Source organism: Gobius niger (assembly GCF_951799975.1).
Source record: "Gobius niger genome assembly, chromosome: 13".
NCBI classification, from domain to species: domain Eukaryota; kingdom Metazoa; phylum Chordata; class Actinopteri; order Gobiiformes; family Gobiidae; genus Gobius; species Gobius niger.
Window position 1 is genome coordinate 31,560,818 of NC_136864.1, and position 18,411 is coordinate 31,579,228.

General features: G+C 42.4%; 1 protein-coding gene across 3 annotated transcripts in view; it reads left to right on the forward strand.

Moving 5' to 3' along the window:
• adcy8 (adenylate cyclase 8 (brain)) overlaps positions 1-18,411 on the forward strand; it is a 122,482-nt gene extending 104,071 nt beyond the window's left edge. For 2 of the 3 annotated variants that reach the window (XM_079570086.1, XM_079570084.1), the window contains 6 exons: positions 2,878-2,956; positions 5,676-5,834; positions 14,531-14,677; positions 14,775-14,867; positions 15,158-15,272; positions 17,561-18,411. In XM_079570086.1, coding sequence (XP_079426212.1) covers positions 2,878-2,956; positions 5,676-5,834; positions 14,531-14,677; positions 14,775-14,867; positions 15,158-15,272; positions 17,561-18,057 — 1,090 coding nt within the window. In that variant the 3' untranslated portion in view covers positions 18,058-18,411. The remainder of the gene's footprint in view (positions 1-2,877; positions 2,957-5,675; positions 5,835-14,530; positions 14,678-14,774; positions 14,868-15,157; positions 15,273-17,560) is intronic. The other variant, XM_079570085.1, reaches the window with a different exon arrangement.

Consider the following 18,411-nt stretch of genomic DNA (forward strand, 5'->3'; position numbering starts at 1 on the left):
CTTTTCACAAAAACGATTGTTGCATACACATATACAGTATATGTTAGTGATGGAATGAATCTAGTTTAAAGTGGCTCATTTGAATTCTGTCGAAGGCATTCAGAATATGTCTGCTACCCAAATAAAAGCAAGTCTTTGAGAACAGGTTTCTCAGCAGGTGGTGCGTTAGACCAGGGGCTCATCTCCTGTTTCCAAAATGCATCACAACCTGCTTGAGAACGTTCTACTCTGATACTTGGTGATGAAAATAATTCATGTTCAATAAAATGCACTCGTGTAACTGTTTATTCAGTTAAACATGAATGTTGAGCTGTAGGCCGACATTAGAGGTGGTGATGAGCTGTTTACAGTCAGTAGCTTTGTGTCAATCAGTCCAAGCTCTATTTCTCCTTCTTCCACCGGTCACTCAGGCTGACCAGCTTGTTCACATTCTCTGGTGACAAACTAGATCTCCTCGTCTGCACAATATGACCTATTGAAGAAAAAAGTCTCTCACATGGGACAGTTGTGGAAAAGTATTTATGAACCAGAAGAGACAGCAGCGTGTTAGACGCCCGTGGACACGAGCGCAGCCTTTCCACATCAGCCCCAGTGAACAGCGGGAGGATGCAGACTCCATCCACACACTGCTGCACCTTCAGCCCCGCACGGACCAACCAGACGTACAGATGAACTGCACTCAAACCCACTCCTGGTGCAGGTCAGTTAGATACTTGTCAAAACATCCCTCAGTTCATGCACTGAGCTTTGGATAAACCATTAAAGCCAACACGCCGACGTTTGAAAGTCAGTTTCATTACAGTTCTATGATGAGTTGATTCGCCGCAGAGGAAATATGGCTCTTTACCTTCTGCAGGGACACAGACGACTCTATGGCCTGTGGCAGACAGGGAGACTGTTCTAAACTTTGTCCCACACTAACACAGCACCGATAACGGTCCACATCAACTCAATTATGTTTTTACCACAATCAATTTCAAATGAAACAACACAGCTTTCATTTGAGAGTATTCACATCCAAATCAGATGAACGGTTTAGGAATTACAAGTGTTTGTATGCGAGTCTCCCACTTTTCAAGGGACCATAAGTAATGGGACAAGTGTCTGCTCAGCTGCTCCATGGTCAAGTGTTTGCTCCTCCCTCATAATCACATTTAAAAGGAACAGATGAGACGTCCAGAGTTCATTTCAACTGTGATATTTGCATTTTGGATATTTTTGCTGTTAGTTTCAATATGAGATCACTATCAGTGAAGTAAGCCATTATTAGGCTGAAAAATCAATCATCAGAGAGATAGCAATGACCTGGAAGACCACGGATGACAAATGCGGTGGATGAGCGAAGAATTGTTTCCCTGGTGAAGAAAACCGCTTCACAACAATAGGTCAGATCAAAAACGCTCTCCAGGAGGTGGTGTGTGTGAGTCAAAGTCAACAATCAAGAGAAGATTCACCAGAGAAACCACTGGTGAGCCTCAAAAACAGGAGGCAAAAAACATCGAAGAAAGCCTTTAGAGTTCTGAACAACATCCTAGGATCTGTTTTTTGGTGGAGACAAAGAAATTCAATATCATACTTATATTATTATTATTATTTTTTTTAGGGACAAAGCGTCATAATCTGCAGATGGAAAGAAAAAATATATAATAGGCTAAACAATACCACTGAAAAGTTTGGGGTCACTCAAAATGTCCTTATTTTTGCTGGAAAAGCACTGCTGAGGATTATATGAGGATAACATTAAATGACTCAGACATTGTTAATGTTGTGAATGCCTTTTCTAGCTGAAAATGGAATATCTCCACATGTGCAGGGCGTCTGATGGTGCATTGTGTTAGCTAATGGTGATGATTCGTGTCATTTTGCTGCTCTGCTGAAAACTGTTGAGCTGGTTAGAGAAGCTATAGGACTGGCCTGGGTGAGCCCAAACTTTAGAGAAATCATGTCTTTTTCAGCATAAAAAAGCTAGTGGGAAACTGTAAAAAAAATCTAATGGTTCAGATTATACCAAGACACTCACTCACTACATTCCTTCTGGCCTATTGTACATGTTTTTAGTGGTAGGGGAAACCAGAGGAAAGCTATGCAGACACGGGGAGAACATGCAAGCTCCACAGAATCCAACCTGGCACTAACTGCTGCGCCACTGTGCCTCTGAGACGATCATCATGAGCCGGTTGAATGTATCTGGAGGTTAGAGACCCAGAGGAGCATCACCTCATGACATCATCAGGTGGGACAGAGTGTTCTGAGCTCTTGAGAAGGAGACAGGGAGCAGGATATGGACTTTCTACAAACCAAGGCACTCTTTCTGCTTCTTTACACTTTTGTAGGCGTTTCTTTATCTCTGCTAAACACCATGATGATAATGAAGCCTAGGCGTTAATTCAACCTGGGAGATGATTTTCAGCATCACCTCCAGCCAATGATCACTTCCGAGAGGGCCACACCTCCACCTCAGCCATCAGCATAAGAGCCGCACCTCTTTTAAGCCCCAGCAATCATGGTTCGTTCGCTTCCCGGCTGCGCTGCGACCCGCCTCCGCCCCATCTCCGCCTCTTCCATCCACGGCTTCTCCCTGCTGCAGCTTCACGGGTCTCCCATACCACCACCAGTGTCCAGGCTCCGGGGGAAGACCTCCCTAACTACAAGCTGTTCATCCAAACTGACTTTCATGCATGGATGTTACCGCCGGGGTCTGATCGCCAAAACTAATATACATGTCAATAAATCTCCCTAATCGCTGCTTTTGTCTGTTTGAGTCTGTCCAGGTTGATTTCTTAGAGCAGTGTGTGCCTGTCACAGAACGCCGAGTTGACAAAAACGTTGAAATGTGACTTTTTTTGCCCCGTTGTGACACGTCGACTGTTGTTGCAGGAACTTCCTGGGCACCAAAGAGACGTCTCTGCTGCTGATGGCCATGTTCCTCCTGGCGGTCTTCTACCACGGACAGCAGGTCAGCCACACGGACACGTCTGTTCACTCACTCCTCTCTCTATTACTCCATGGGGTAAATGTTTTCAAAAAGTAGTCGTCTGTTCTCCTCTCATCCAAGAGCTTACTTTAAACTACTGGGATTTGCAACTTTAGTGCAAACTAAGACCTAATGGAGCGGAAGACGTTCAGTTTGGGGACAACTGAATAAAGTCTTGCTCGGGCGTCAGTGCTATTTCCTGATTGCGCTCGGTTGTGAAAGCCTCTCCTCCGCGCCGTCTGCTCGCTCTTTATTCGATTGAAAAGCGTAATTGATTGGAGAATTAATCAGTAAAGCAAAGCGCTCCTCCCAGGGCGCTCCACTGCCGCGGTCGCCGAGTTCATGGGAGCATGAAACGTCCCGCAGCGTTCAAACCCATTACCCATCACCCCTAGTGTTTTACGGAGAAGCTCTCATTGTGATTGGGCGTTAGACTTTAATCATCGTCCCATTTTAGCGCCGGAAACCAGGCTTCAGAGGCTGTGTTCACACGAGGGCCACTGAACGCGTCTGAGAAACCAAACAAAAACCAACTCAGGGGTTCACTCCTCCTTCCTTGTGCTTAGAAAATCGTTCAGGTCCAGAAGATTTCAAAGCAGTACCTTTAAATACTAATGAGTTAGTTATTTGTCACTTCCTTTCTCTGAAATATATATAAATACACCCACCTGAACCGAGCAAATTTTCTTTACCTAAATCTAAAAGCTTCTTGAAAAAGCGTCAAAATAGCAACAAAAATGAACCAATGAAAGCAAACAAATAAGGGACAACAAAGCCACAAAAAGAGCAACAAAAATGTGACAGAAATACAAAAGCAAGGAAAAAGATCCATTTAGCTCAGTTTTGTAGGTCTTAGCTTTCAAATGAGGTTTTACACTGGCCGAGAGGCTTTAAAGGAACAGGCCACAGTTTTTCCATACTGAGATATGTTCTTACCAGAGCTTAGACGAGTTGATGTCTTTGTCCATGAAAGAACTTGGTCGCTTCTAACTCCACCCCCGTTTGGAGCTATAGGAATACATTGGGAGAGGCCAAATGCTAACAACATCTTTGGTCGTTTGTGACTGACCAGACAGGTATGTATCAACCCGTCTAAGCTCAGGTAAGAACATATCACATTATGGAAAAATGGTGGCCTGTTCCTTTAAGCTTCTGGCGAGAAGCACGGCGAACTCAGCGGCACGTTCCATAATCCAGTGAGCAAATTTGAGCCATTTTCTCATGAGATGCATTGATCCAGTTATTTTTCTTCCGAAACCGATACTGGGGGTTTGAGTATCTGACGATCTCCGATATTAACCGATACCAAGATACTTTACATTACATGTAAATGACCAATTATATCTGTTCATAGACTGTAATAGAAAACATTAAACAAGGATTTTCCTACACTAGATTCTCTTGAGTGTAGGGTACATTACATTACTCACATACACTCATCTGATGATTACAACCTGTGCATTCAAAACCTGTTCTCCATTTCATAAACTAAAGTACAGTAGTTTGATTGTACGAGGTGATCCAATCAGAATTTCGGACCCAGCTTTGATTAGTTGACGTTGGCATTAGCATACTGCTGCTAGCATTAGCATTCTGCCGCTAGCATTAGCATGCTTCCACTAGCATTAGCATTCTGCCGCTAGCATTAGCGTGCTGCCACTAGCATTAGCATACTGCCACTAGCATTAGCATTCTGCTGCTAGCATTAGCATACTTCCACTAGTATTAGCATATTGCCACTAGCACTAGCATTCTGCCACTAGCATTAGCGTGCTGCCTCTAGCATTAGCATGTGGACGCTAGCATTAGCATGTGGACGCTAGCATTAGGGTATTGTCGCTAGCTGCGTCATATGCGGCGATTAACATACAACATATTACATTAACATATTGAATTCTAAGCTTCAATATGATACAGCAGGCCCATATTCACTGAGATTTAGCTGTGAAAGTTGGGTTTTTAAACCGTTTAAGCCTAAATAGGATTTCAACATCTCTAACCCCGTGTCTGACAAAATGAACCCTAAAAGTGATGCAGTAACACGAGTCGACACAATGAACGTTACAAAGCCTAAAGAAGTGTCGGTGAAGTTTTGGATATTTGTAGCCGATGCCGTATTTTTTCGGGTATTGGCTCTGCTACCCGATACCAGTATCGGATCGTTGCATCCCTAGATTTGCATCACACTGCCAAAGGAAGAGTCCCAAAAGAACCATGTAGAGCACTGCTTCTGTTATGCTGTGGTACAAACAAAAGTGAAACGAAGAAATCAGCTGATTTGGGTCACTCTTATATAGTGAATTTATGAGATCAGATTATTATTAGGGAATATTTTTTTTAAAACAATCACACCAATTCCTTTAGATACGCTATTGCCTACTTATTATTTTAATTATCTTTTTTTTTTTACTAAAAGCATAAAGGACACAGGTTGAATGTTCAGCAGGTTTTCCATTAAAACATCCCTTAAATATATATATATATATATATATATATTATATATATATATATATATATATATATGTGTATGTATGTATGTATGTATGTATATATGTATACACAACACATAACGTCTTGTTTCATTTTGTGAACATCTAGCTTGTGTTGTGATTGCAGCAGCTTTTGTGAAGTGAAAGGAGCACATGCTGCGCACTCTGCTTTCACTGCTTTCACTGACTTGTTGCTGTGTGTGGTTGCACAGCTGGAGTACACGGCCCGGCTGGACTTTCTGTGGAGGGTCCAGGCCAAGGAGGAGATCAATGAGATGAAGGAGCTGAGAGAGCACAACGAGAACATGCTGAGGAACATCCTGCCCAGCCACGTGGCCCGACACTTCCTGGAGAAGGACCGCGACAATGAGGTCAAACACATTCTCATCATCACTTCTTTTTACTGTCTTTGGGGTTGTTTGGAAACTATGAGAGAGAAGATAGCCCACTGTAGTTTTAAATAAATACTATAACTGGACTAACTTCAAAGTGGTTTAAGAAGAACTGGTTTTAAAGTCGATTCAACTAAACCAGGATGAGACTTAAACTAAGCCGTGCCCATCTTCTGCCTTACACGTGTGTTTCTGATGTTCTGTGTTTTATAGTACAGACCTGGACCAGACTCTGCAGGGCTCAAATTATTACTTGGTTGCACTTTATTTTACACTACCTTGATACTGCACATTGTGCCAAACTACATTTAGAACAACATAGAAGACATAAGATCCTTCAGGTCGCCCCAGCAGAGTTTTCAGTGGTCTCGAGTTCACCTCCGAGGGGCTCAGTCTGTGCCTTCATTCGAGTGTGCAGAATGTGACCTTGTATCGTTCTCTTTTTTGAAGGTTTTGAGGTTGCATACATGTTCTAGATCGTGATGACATCATGATCTCAGGTGGAGGGCAGGGGCCAATACAACTCTATGGAAAAGATGCAACTTTTCAAAGAAATCTCTATAAAAAAGAATTGACAAATTATCATTCATTGGAAAATTCCATGGTGGTAACTATGGTAACTGTGGAATTGCAGATGTTTTGTCTTAGCTTTTGGCTCATATCTCTGTCATTACTGGGAGAATCTACAGGTGAAACTTGGAAAATTAGAATATCCTTGAAAAGTTCATTTACTTCTGTAATTCAACTTAAAATGTGAAGCTAATATATAGACTCATGACATGCAAAGTGATTAGGTCAAGCCTTTGTTATAATTGTGATGATCATGGCTTACAGTCCATTTTTAAAATATTCTAATTTTATGAGATTTTTAATTTGGGGTTTTTACAAGCTGAGCCATAATAATGAAAATGATAACAAATAAAGGCCACACATATCTCATTTTGCATGTCATGAGTCTATTATATATTACTTTCACAGTTTAAGTTGACTAACAGAAATGAATGCACTTTTTAACGATATACACATTTTCCGAGTTTCACCTGTACATGACACAAAAACTGTCTCAAAGTTCATCGTCTTCTCTGTATCAACTTATATCCAATTCTTTTCTCTGACACCTGTAAATGTACAGAGTTGCTTGGAGAAATATTGGCCAGTACTCTCAGACGTCACCTTTACTCGGAAGAGTCTCCAAAAGAAAGCCAACGTTCTCAGCCAAACAAATTGTTGGCATTTCAATCATGAGATTGTGTTCTGTGGCCGGATGAGAGAGAACAGCAGAAGACTGGCCCTTACACCACAGCCGAAAATAATGCCGGGGCTTAAATAGTTTGGGCTGTTTTATCCAAAATGAAAGTCTGATCTGAACTGTAGGGAAAGGAAGGATCAAGAGAGACTCTCACCGTCAGGCTCATGTTTTCTCCTTTCTCCTCTGCAGTGCCAGCAAACGGCTCGGAGCTGTTATTGGAGCTCAACTAAAGTGCTGTCTAAAGGGCTGCCGGTTATTGTGACAAAGCCATTTTTAAAAATATATATACTTTGATGCCGATTTTGCTTGAGGGCCTGTGCAGTACTATACTTGGACAAGACCGTGTGACCTTCAGCCTCTGAGCCCTCTGTGTCTGTGTGGCGCTACAGTGAGCACTCTGACTCTCCGTCCCGTGTCTTTGTTTTCCTCCTGTTTGTGCACAGGTCCCAAAGCTCTCATTTCTCAATCATTGATTTTTCCAATGCAAAGACAACCCGCTGTTTATCCAAAGGCGCAGACCTGAGCCCGGGCTAGAGACAAGGGTGGGGCCGAACCTTCAGAATATGATCTCTCTTTACGACAAACATGGAGCTTGTGAACATTAAGATTGGAGAGAAGGCTGGATATGAACCCCACAACTAAGAAATAAGATTAAGAACGATGACAGGGTTTAATATTCAGATTGTTTTATGGTAATCAGGTTGGAAACTACAAAGCCAGAGAGAACACCCCGGACATGAGCGTCTCTGGAGTTTTGACGCACGGTGCTGGATAGATTTCTGTCCGACTTGCCCCAGACCTGCTCTGATGTCATGGGCACCTGGTGCACAGAAAACACCTGGGACCCCTCTGAGGTCTACACGGCCCCGTGCATGATGGGAAAATGTCCACCTGTCAGCGGCTCCTGCCCAGGTGATTGGACATGAGTCTGCTGTGATCAGAAACGTGCTCCTCACTCGGCTGTATCCACTTCCTCTCTCCTCAGGGAAACTAAATGGCCACTTTAAAACATGACTGTTCCTAAAGTTGACCTGACGATTAATGCTTTTCGGAACAAACACATCTATATTTTATCTCACAAGCCGGTACAAACTAAGAAATGGGAGTGTTTTCTCTGTTGATGGCTGATGTCGCTGGAGTAAAGGAAACAGGAGCAACAGGTAAATGAGTTTCATTCAGGATAAACTTGGATCTGAAAGTTGTTCTGGTCTAAACTCAACCAAACCCAGGTCAGAGCCAGAACTTTTTTCCTCCTGCCGCTTATGTACTTCTAATCCAAAAAGTCACTTTGCATCAACATACAGTCAACAACAGACCATAAACTCCTCTAGTTTCCCGCTTCGAGCTATTTGTGATGGATGTATTGTCCCCCGTTTCAATGCTTTTGTGGTTTCACGTGGTTTCAAAGGTAATAAACATCATTGTGAATGCAGAGGAGTAAAGTTTCAGCCTGGTGTCAGGAGAACAGTGGAGTCATGATGGATGTGGGTATTTCCAGATTCTCTGTGCGCCCTAATTACAACACCTGATTCAATAAGGCTGTCCGTGTCAAAGCCCAGGTCCAGCGCTCCGTGTCGGGTCCATCCAAACGCGCTCATCAACCGGAGAGCGGAGGCTTTTGTTGCTTCTTATTAGACACTAGACCTGATACCTCTGTGTGCGACTGGCCAAAGTGTCAAGTTTAGTCACCTCCTGCGCACAAAAGACGTCAGGACCAGGACTAAACCAGGGCTAAACCAGGGTTAAACTAGGGCTAAACCAGGGCTAAACCAGGGTTAAATTAGGGCTAATGCAGGACTAATCCAGGACCTAACCTGAAGCAGGACACGACTAGAGCCAGAGGACATATGAGTCATAATGAAGAAAAACTACAGTAACAACTACACAAAAGAGGTACAGCAGAACCAAACTAACCCAGCGCCGAGTCACGACCAAACTCGCCGTTTCACACAGGCTCTGGTCAGGTCGACCTAAAGGGGCTCTCGACCCGAGCGGCCCTTTTGGGTCAGTGTGAATCCAGCGCACCTTAAAACCTTCCTCTTCATGAGCTGATTAAGGTCATTTCATCAGCTTCACTGTATTTAACCACGAGGGAGAGGAGTGACCACCAGGTAACAACGGGGAAGTGCGCACGTTCATGTGCATGTGTTGGCGCATTGACAGGTACATGCCCGTTGCCATGGGAATAAGTTCTTTGAACGGCTAATCGTTGTTAGGTGACTGATGGTGCGATGTCTGGTGCAGGCGCCTGTGAACACGGACTGAACTAACTTTGAAGTAAATGCAGTTGAAACTAGGGCGGGTCTCAGGTTCAACCAGAGTTAAACAGTCACATTAAGGCCACTTGTCTTGAAACATTGTCCAGATCAAAAGTATCATGTCTGAACCAGACTGAGAGACTGATCCAGGCGTCGGTCTGTCAGACACCTGCTGCTCCCGTCCTGACGAGACCCACCACCATATTAGTCCAGTGCCTGGCTTCAGTCGCCCAGAGCATAGACCTTAAAACAGCTCAGCACAAAAGGACCTCTCTGACATGTTGGGATATGTTTACATATTTAAATTGTGAATTTTCTTTATTTGATTATTGATTATTTGACTCAATGCACAAAAGACATTTGGTGCAAAAAGAAGAGCTGTCCCTGAACGTGCTGATGTTACACAAGGTTCCTAAAGTTCACTGTACAGTTTTGCTTTGATAACCATTCCTTGGGCAGGTTTGGACAATAAGCTAGTTTGTGCATGAAATCATTTCAAAAGGTTCACTGCTACATAGGAAAAGATTGTTGACCAAATGTGGTTCTGCGTCCTGGAACACTACAGTCTCCTGTGACTGTCGACCGCGTGGCTCTCCAAATTTAGTGTGACAAATGAACCATCTCTGCTCTAAGAACCTCAGGGAACGGTCTCCTGCCGGTCCCAGAGTCAGGTCCACACACGCTGAGACTGTGTTTCAGTTTTATGCAGCTGAAATCCTCCTGAAGATGTGAGACAGGGCTCACCTCTGACAGCGTTCAAATCCAGGAGGAGAACAGTTATTTTTAGCTGCATCTGACACTTGCCTTCTGCGTGTGATTCCATATGCCTTCATCTGCCTTCCTGTTCTGTACTGCACCTCCATTTGCACTACTTTGTCCAGGAAATAATCTGGCCCTGACAAAACCAGGACTCGGCCAGACGGAGCCAGATCGTGTGCGGAGTCTCCTGTCTCCTCGGGACAATAGAGCTGATCGGGGCTTCGTTGTGTTCATCGTGAGAGCAGCTGATGGAGCGTTGATGAAAAGGCCGTAATTAAAAATGGATGTGTGTGTGTGTGTGTGTGTGTGTGTGTGTGGGGGGGGGGGGGGACATCCCGCTCGCTGCATATTTAATTATCTCTCATTATCATTATGGGGAGATGTTTAAGAGGCTTCAACAAGCTCCCAGATCAGCCCGGTCAAGTGGGTTTATTCCTGCCAGTGAAAATGTGAGGCTCGACCTTCTGTCTGTCGAAAAAAGGGCTTCTGTCAACAATGTTAGCGGTCTGTGAAGCGGGAACGGCGGTTACACGGCCCATGTTAGACAAAATCGACTTTTTCTCAAGGTCAAGGTGATGTTATGTTCTGGCAGGGGAATTGGATTTGCAGCCATCACTCTACGTTAAAAAAACACACATTTACATTTGTTTGGACATTATGTTTGTTTGGACATTATGTTTGTTTGGACATTATATTTGTTTGGACATTACTTTTGTTTGGACATTATATTTGTTTGGACATTACTTTTGTTTGGACATTATATTTGTTTGGACATTACGTTTGTTTGGATATTATGTTTGTTTGGACATTACTTTTGTTTGGACATTATGTTTGTTTGGACATTACTTTTGTTTGGACATAATATTTGTTTGGACATTATATTTGTTTGGACATTACTTTTGTTTGGACATTACTTTTGTTTGGACATTATATTTGTTTGGACATTACTCTTGTTTGGACATTATATTTGTTTGGACATTATATTTGTTTGGACATTATATTTGTTTGGACATTATATTTGTTTGGACATGACTTTTGTTTGGACATTATATTTGTTTGGACATTATATTTGTTTGGACATTATATTTGTTTGGACATTACTCTTGTTTGGACATTATATTTGTTTGGACATTACTTTTGTTTGGACGTTATGTTTGTTTGGACATTACTCTTGTTTGGACATTATATTTGTTTGGACATTACTTTTGTTTGGACATTATATTTGTTTGGACATTACTCTTGTTTGGACATTATATTTGTTTGGACATTACTCTTGTTTGGACATTATATTTGTTTGGACATTACTCTTGTTTGGACATTATATTTGTTTGGACATTACTCTTGTTTGGACATTATATTTGTTTGGACATTACTCTTGTTTGGACATTATATTTGTTTGGACATTATATTTGTTTGGACATTATTTTTGTTGGACATTATATTTGTCTGGACATTATATTTGTGTGGACATTACTTTTGTTTGGACTTTATATTTGTTTGGACATTACTTTTGTTTGGACATTATGTTTGTTTGGACATTACTTTTGTTTGGACATTATGTTTGTTTGGACATTACTTTTGTTTGGACATAATATTTGTTTGGACATTATATTTGTTTGGACATTACATTTGTTTGGACATTACTTTTGTTTGGACATTACTTTTGTTTGGACATTATATTTGTTTGGACATTACTCTTGTTTGGACATTACTTTTGTTTGGACATTACTTTTGTTTGGACATTATGTTTGTTTGGACATTACTCTTGTTTGGACATTACTTTTGTTTGGACATTATATTTGTTTGGACATTATATTTGTTTGGACATTACTTTTGTTTGGACATTATGTTTGTTTGGACATTACTCTTGTTTGGACATAACTCTTGTTTGGACATTATATTTGTTTGGACATTATATTTGTTTGGACATTACTTTTGTTTAGACATTACTTTTGTTTGGACATTACTTTTGTTTGGACATTACTCTTGTTTGGACATTATATTTATTTGGACATTATATTTGTTGGACATTATATTTGGACATTTATTTTTGTTTGGACATTATTTTTGTTTGGACATTATTTTTGTTTGAACATTACTTTTGTTTGGACATTACTTTTGTTTGGACATTATTTTTGTTTGAACATTACTTTTGTTTGGACATTACTTTTGTTTGGACATTACTCTTGTTTGGACATGACTTTTGTTTGGACATGACTTTTGTTTGGACATTATATTTGTTTGGACATTATTTTTGTTTGGACATAATATTTGTTTGGACATTATATTTGTTTGGACATTACTTTTGTTTGGACATTACTTTTGTTTGGACATTACTTTTGTTTGGACATTACTCTTGTTTGGACATTACTTTTGTTATTGTTTCACTCTTGTATCGTTCAGTGCAGCCCTGTGGGCAAACTCGTGTTGTGATATTGAGACATTGACATCGCTGAACTATTTTTACTGTGTACATTTGTCAAAAACAGAAAAACTTTGGTCTAGAACAATCTCAGCTTCAGCTCTGACTGAACTTAAAGAAACGTTTGCTGACAATTTGGCTGTTGTGTCAAATTTCTTTTTGAATACCGGATTTTTCCACCCCTTTCGTTGTTTGATTGAATGTTTACAATGGCAATAAAAAAACATTTCAGTAAAGTAGAAACCCTGTAAATTACACACATTTTAAAGAAATAGTGTTTTATGCAAATATTTTAGTACAGGCTTACAAAAACTATATTGTTCAGGTAACGGTAGCGTAAATTAAGTTTTGTTATGGTAACCAGCCCTAGCCTTAGGACTGGGTACAGTTTTAATGTAAACGTGAAAAATAGAAGAAAATAACGGATGCATTCATGTGGTTGTTTCATAACGATTTGTCCACTTGTGCTTTCGGATTTTCAACTTTAGAGTCATTCCCCCAACTCGCGTTAGCTCTCCATTCACAAAATCATGACTCACTGGGAGCAGTGGGAAAGCTCTCACCAATGCTCAGTTTGCCACCGTTACAAAGCACGAGTCGCCAAGAGTTGACACTTGGCAACGATGAAGCAAATATGGAATATTCAAATAATGATTGTTGAAAAGTGCTCTGAAATGTTTCAGTGGAGAACAGCCCTCTTTATTCACGTTTGTGCTCGTCTGTCATTAGTTTCAACAGCTGAGTGAATAAATGATTGTAAAGTAGTGGACGTGACCAAAGATCCACTGGATACAGCAGGCGCACACTGCTCTCTAGTGGCCAGAGTGAAGAATTACAGCTGAGCTCAAACTACTACTGCTGCTTTGTTTGGTGTAAGAGAGTTGGATTAATTAAAAAAAAATACTCTCCAATGAAAGAGTAACTGTACTGGACATACATGTAGTATGTCTACATACATGTAGTATGTCCAGTGCAGTTACTCTTTCATTGGAGAGTATTAAGAATACAATTACTTTGCTCAAATCAATGAAATACATAACAGTACTCAACCATTAACAATGTATCTTCTTATCGCACAACATACTTGTTGAGTTATGAATTCCTAATTAGTGGTAAATACATTTATAACAAGCGTTCCAACAACTACGTTTTGGAATAACATGCAGTTTTTGTACATGAATACAATGAAAATCAATGTGAAAGTAATCAAAATACAATACTCTGAGTGAACAAAGTAACTGGTTAAAATCCTATGCACTCTCACAGTTGTAACTGTGCCACACTAATGTTGTTTGTCATGTAAATCAAATATAGACTGAGATATGTTCTTACCTGAGCTTAGACGAGTTGATGTGTACCTGTCTGGTCTTTGTGCCCGCGGAAGAGCGTGGTAGTTTCCAACTTCACCCCCGTTTGGAGCCATAGGAATACATTGGGAGAGGCCAAATGCTAACAACATCTTTGGTCATTTTGCGTGACTGAGGGCACACACAAAGACCAGACAGGTACGTATCAACTCGTCTCAGCCCAGGTAAGAACATATTTCAGTGTGGAAAAATGGTGGCAGTCCAGCAGAGATAACACAGAAGTGCCCATGCATGAACAGTGCATACATGATTGATTTTTCATTTGCAGAACTCAAAGGTCACTGTGGAGATGTGTCAGGCCCAGATTATGAGTGTCATGGCCTAAGAGTTGGAACTGATCCTACAACAAGTTCTCAAAACTAACGCCCTACAAAATGAGCTTTCACTTCGGGGACACGTAGGCTGGTTTAAATGATAAAGCTCACGTCCGAAATGATGTCCCTGCACACCCCTGGTATTCTGTAACTAAACACAGTCACAAAGTATTCTCCCCAACACTGTTTCTTCTCTTGTGGTTGAGGCTTTTGTCCCGTTGGCGAATAATAAAACACTTCTGATCCTCCTGGGGTAACAGCAGTTGTTGTGACGGGTCTGACAGGGTTGAGGTCTGCTGTGTGCAGGAGCTGTACTCTCAGTCGTACGACTCTGTGGGAGTGATGTTCGCCTCCATCCCGGGCTTCGCAGACTTCTACTCTCAGACGGAGATGAACAACCAGGGCGTGGAGTGTCTGCGGCTGCTCAACGAGATCATCGCGGACTTCGACGAGGTGGGGGTTTCGCGAACACTCACTGCTGTTTGTACTAGAAGAGGCTTTTTCACTTTAAAGACATCCACTGATGGTTGCTCCTTGTGTGCGCCTGCAGCTGCTGGGAGAGGACCGCTTCCAGGACATTGAGAAGATCAAAACCATCGGCAGCACCTACATGGCTGTGTCGGGCCTGTCCCCAGAGAAACAGGTGAGACACTGTGAACCGAGTTTGTCCTGTGCAGAGCCCCTAAAGTGCCTGACAAAAGGAAAAAATGTACTTTATGAGATTACTGACGCAAAAGCAGAACTGTGACCCATGAAAGAGTCTCCCTCAGCGCAGTGGAAAGAAAACAGCTCAGTGAAGCCGTCTAATGACCACCAGGGGGCAGCTGTAAAGCATGTGGGCATATACAGTGTTCTTTCAGGGTATGCTTTTACTTTTCTACACCAATCGTAAGTGTAGTAGTAAACCTTTGGTGCTGTGTGTGTCTCTGGCAGCAGTGCGAGGATAAGTGGGGTCACCTGTGCGCTCTGGCCGACTTCGCCACCGCCCTGAACGAGAGCATCCAGGAGATCAACAAACACTCCTTCAACAACTTCGAACTGCGGATCGGTGAGACGCTTTTCCCCCGCCTGCTCTGAGCTGCTTTTCCCCCGCCTGCTCTGAGCTGCTTTGGATTGAACTGATTCAAATGTCACTGAAGTGAATGTGGCAAAGGAACTCACCCTTTCACTCTGGCACTGTGTGCGGCAGTGTAATGCTTCTTTCTTCCAGATGGAGATTATAAAGTGTTAGCACTTTATAATAACTACACCTTATTTACCCTTAATGATGAACTAACACTTAATTAGTTAACAATACATTAGTTAAGTGTGACTATCACTTAATAACTACTACAGTTAATGCCTATGTTGCCCCCTCAGGGAGAATCAGTTGTCTTTTCAAAGTTTATTTTGAGCTCAAATATTACAGAAAAAAAAGGTAAACATAGGTCCCCTGTGAACAAACAATAAAATAGGTTTTAGCATATTGGGGATTAAGTTAAAATGGGTCAACAAACAGATAAAACGACACTTACACGTCCCAGGTGTAAAACAGCGTAGGCCACGGCCCACTACTGGGCCACAGCTTCTGCTCTGAGGCTGTGGGCCGAGCTTTTATAAACTCGCGTTGCAAGGTCACGTGATCATTGCGCTTCTGGTTTAATCAATTATAAAAAAGGCAGTGTTTAACATTAGCAAAAAGATGAATAAATACTGTTATTTACAGTGAACCAATTCCCACCAATTATAAAAAAGAAAGCGCCTCAATCCCTTGTGCAGAAAAACGGGCCGGGAACACCTAACTCAGGGGTATCAAACATACGGGTTAGGGTCGGACCAGGCCCGCGAGATGATTTAATCCGGCCCCTGCCCTGTAGAGCGTAAATTCCAGAGTATGTCAAAAAAAAAGGATCCCATTCCTGTGCGGAGTTATGCATTTTTAAAGAATAACCAGAATGCTCATTCTAGCCACTAGGGGGCATTAAATAAAAAAAAAAGGCTAGAGTTCCACACGTGTCCAGCAGAGGGCACTGACATAATAAGAGCTCAGGATATGAACAACACATTATATAGCCACGTGGTAAATGGACAGTCTGCCCCAGGGCGGCTGTGGCTTCAATAAAAGTTTACCACCACCGAGTGAATGAATAATGAGTACTGCACTTTCAGGACCTTGTGACACAGGCTTGTAAAGTGCAATACAAGTGTGAGCCGTTGTCATTGATGAAGCTACAGTCAAGTTGGGGCTTTGATCAAATCACAGCTTATTATTATTCATTTATTGGAAACATTTTCTCTATTATATGTGGCTCGCGACCCGCCGTGGGAGCTGAATTTCGGCCCGCGACCCAAAATGAGTTTGACACCCCTGACCTAACTCATAATAGTTCTTCACATACTTCACTTATTCATTGTTAAGTGGTTATGAAGTGTTAGTCACACTTAACTAATGAATTGTTCATGATGAATTAAGTGTTTATTTATTAAGGCTAAGGTGTAGTTATTATGCAGTGTTACTGTATAAGGGGAGGTATTACCAAGCATCCACATGGGGGCAGTATAGCAGACCAAGACAAAGACTGAGTTAAAACATGGGACTTTTGAAATAACAGAAGAACATTACCATGGGTTTATTTTTTCATTATTATTATTTTGCCCTTTAGAATGGGGAGGAGTCACGGAGGGCTTTTGTGAAGCGTGTGTGTTTTCACAGGCTGGTCACAAAACGCTTCACAATTTTTCATTCGTGTGTAGCCACAGCTGCCCTTGGGTCAGTTTGACATATAACCAAGCACTCCCTCACTTAGCACTCACTCAGGCCCCTGGTGTTCATCACAGACAGAAAGTCACTGGGACATGTTCAAAACATTACGTTGAATGTAAATTCTTGACAGCAGGAAACATCTGTGTTTATGAGTAACGGCTATCAAAAAGCAACAACACAAAGTAGTATACAAAGCACAGGGCCAGTATTTTTTGAGTGCTCATTCAAAATCTTGGCGCTGTTTTTATTTTCATTTAGTGTTAGCCGTTAGCTTGAAGACAGAAACACTAACAGCGATGAGCAGGAAGTTTCCTCCGGTGAAGTCTTTGCTTCTTTGTCCAACAGTAACTCACTGCTGCCGTGTAATCTTCAGTTATGTATACTTATATTTGGACAAGACAGTCCTAGTACTAACTCGTAGAAAAATAATGAGCCGGGGAGAGGATTAAGACATGTGGCGCTCGCGTGCGTAGAGCCCATCGATAAAACAACATTTCATTTTATAGCAAGTTCAAAATACGGCCCATTTTACTCAACAACCTGAACAACTCTGAAAGTTTCCTCACATTTCCGTTCTCGCTCCTCCCCCTCAGGCATGGCCCACGGTTCGGTGGTGGCCGGCGTGATCGGCGCCAAGAAGCCGCAGTACGACATCTGGGGCAAGACGGTGAACCTGTCCAGCCGCATGGACAGCACCGGGGTCAGCGGCAAGATCCAGGTCCCCGAGGAGACCTTCCTGATCCTCAAGGAGCGCGGCTTCGCCTTCGAGTACCGCGGCGAGATCTACGTGAAGGGCATCAGCGAGCAGGAGGGCAAGATCCGCACGCACTTCCTGCTGGGCCGCGTGCAGCCCAACCCGCTCATCCTGCAGCCGCGCAAGATCACCGGGCAGTACTCGCTGGCCGCGGTGGTGCTGGGCCTGGTGCAGTCGCTCAACCGGCAGAAGCAGAAGCAGATCCTGAACGAGAACAACAACTCGGGGATCATGAAGGGACACCATTACAACCGCAGGACGTTGTTGGCGCCCGCGGCTTCGGACAGCGCGAGCGGGCACCACGCCGAGTCCACCGACAAAACCGAGCTGTCCTGAGAGGAAGAGAGGGACGGGGGGTGGGGGGGGGGCGGGACTTCTTCTCGGAAAAACAAACTTGGCACAAAAAAACTTGTACTAAAAAAAAAAAGCCACGCGGAGAAAAGGGCTGGTGGAGGAAATGTTTGAACGTGTTTAAAGAAAGTACATTTGAATATGGGATTACGGTTTGTGGTGGTCTGTTCAGTGTCATGCCTTGGTTTTGTCCAGTGATCTCAAATGCATAATCTTTCAAAAGTCTGTATTTTGCTAAACTGATTTTGTTTTTGTTTGGGGTTTTTTTTTTTTTTGCTTTTAATAATGTTGTGCGGTTTTTCCACTCAAAAACAGACCTGGAGTGGGCATTTGTTCTAT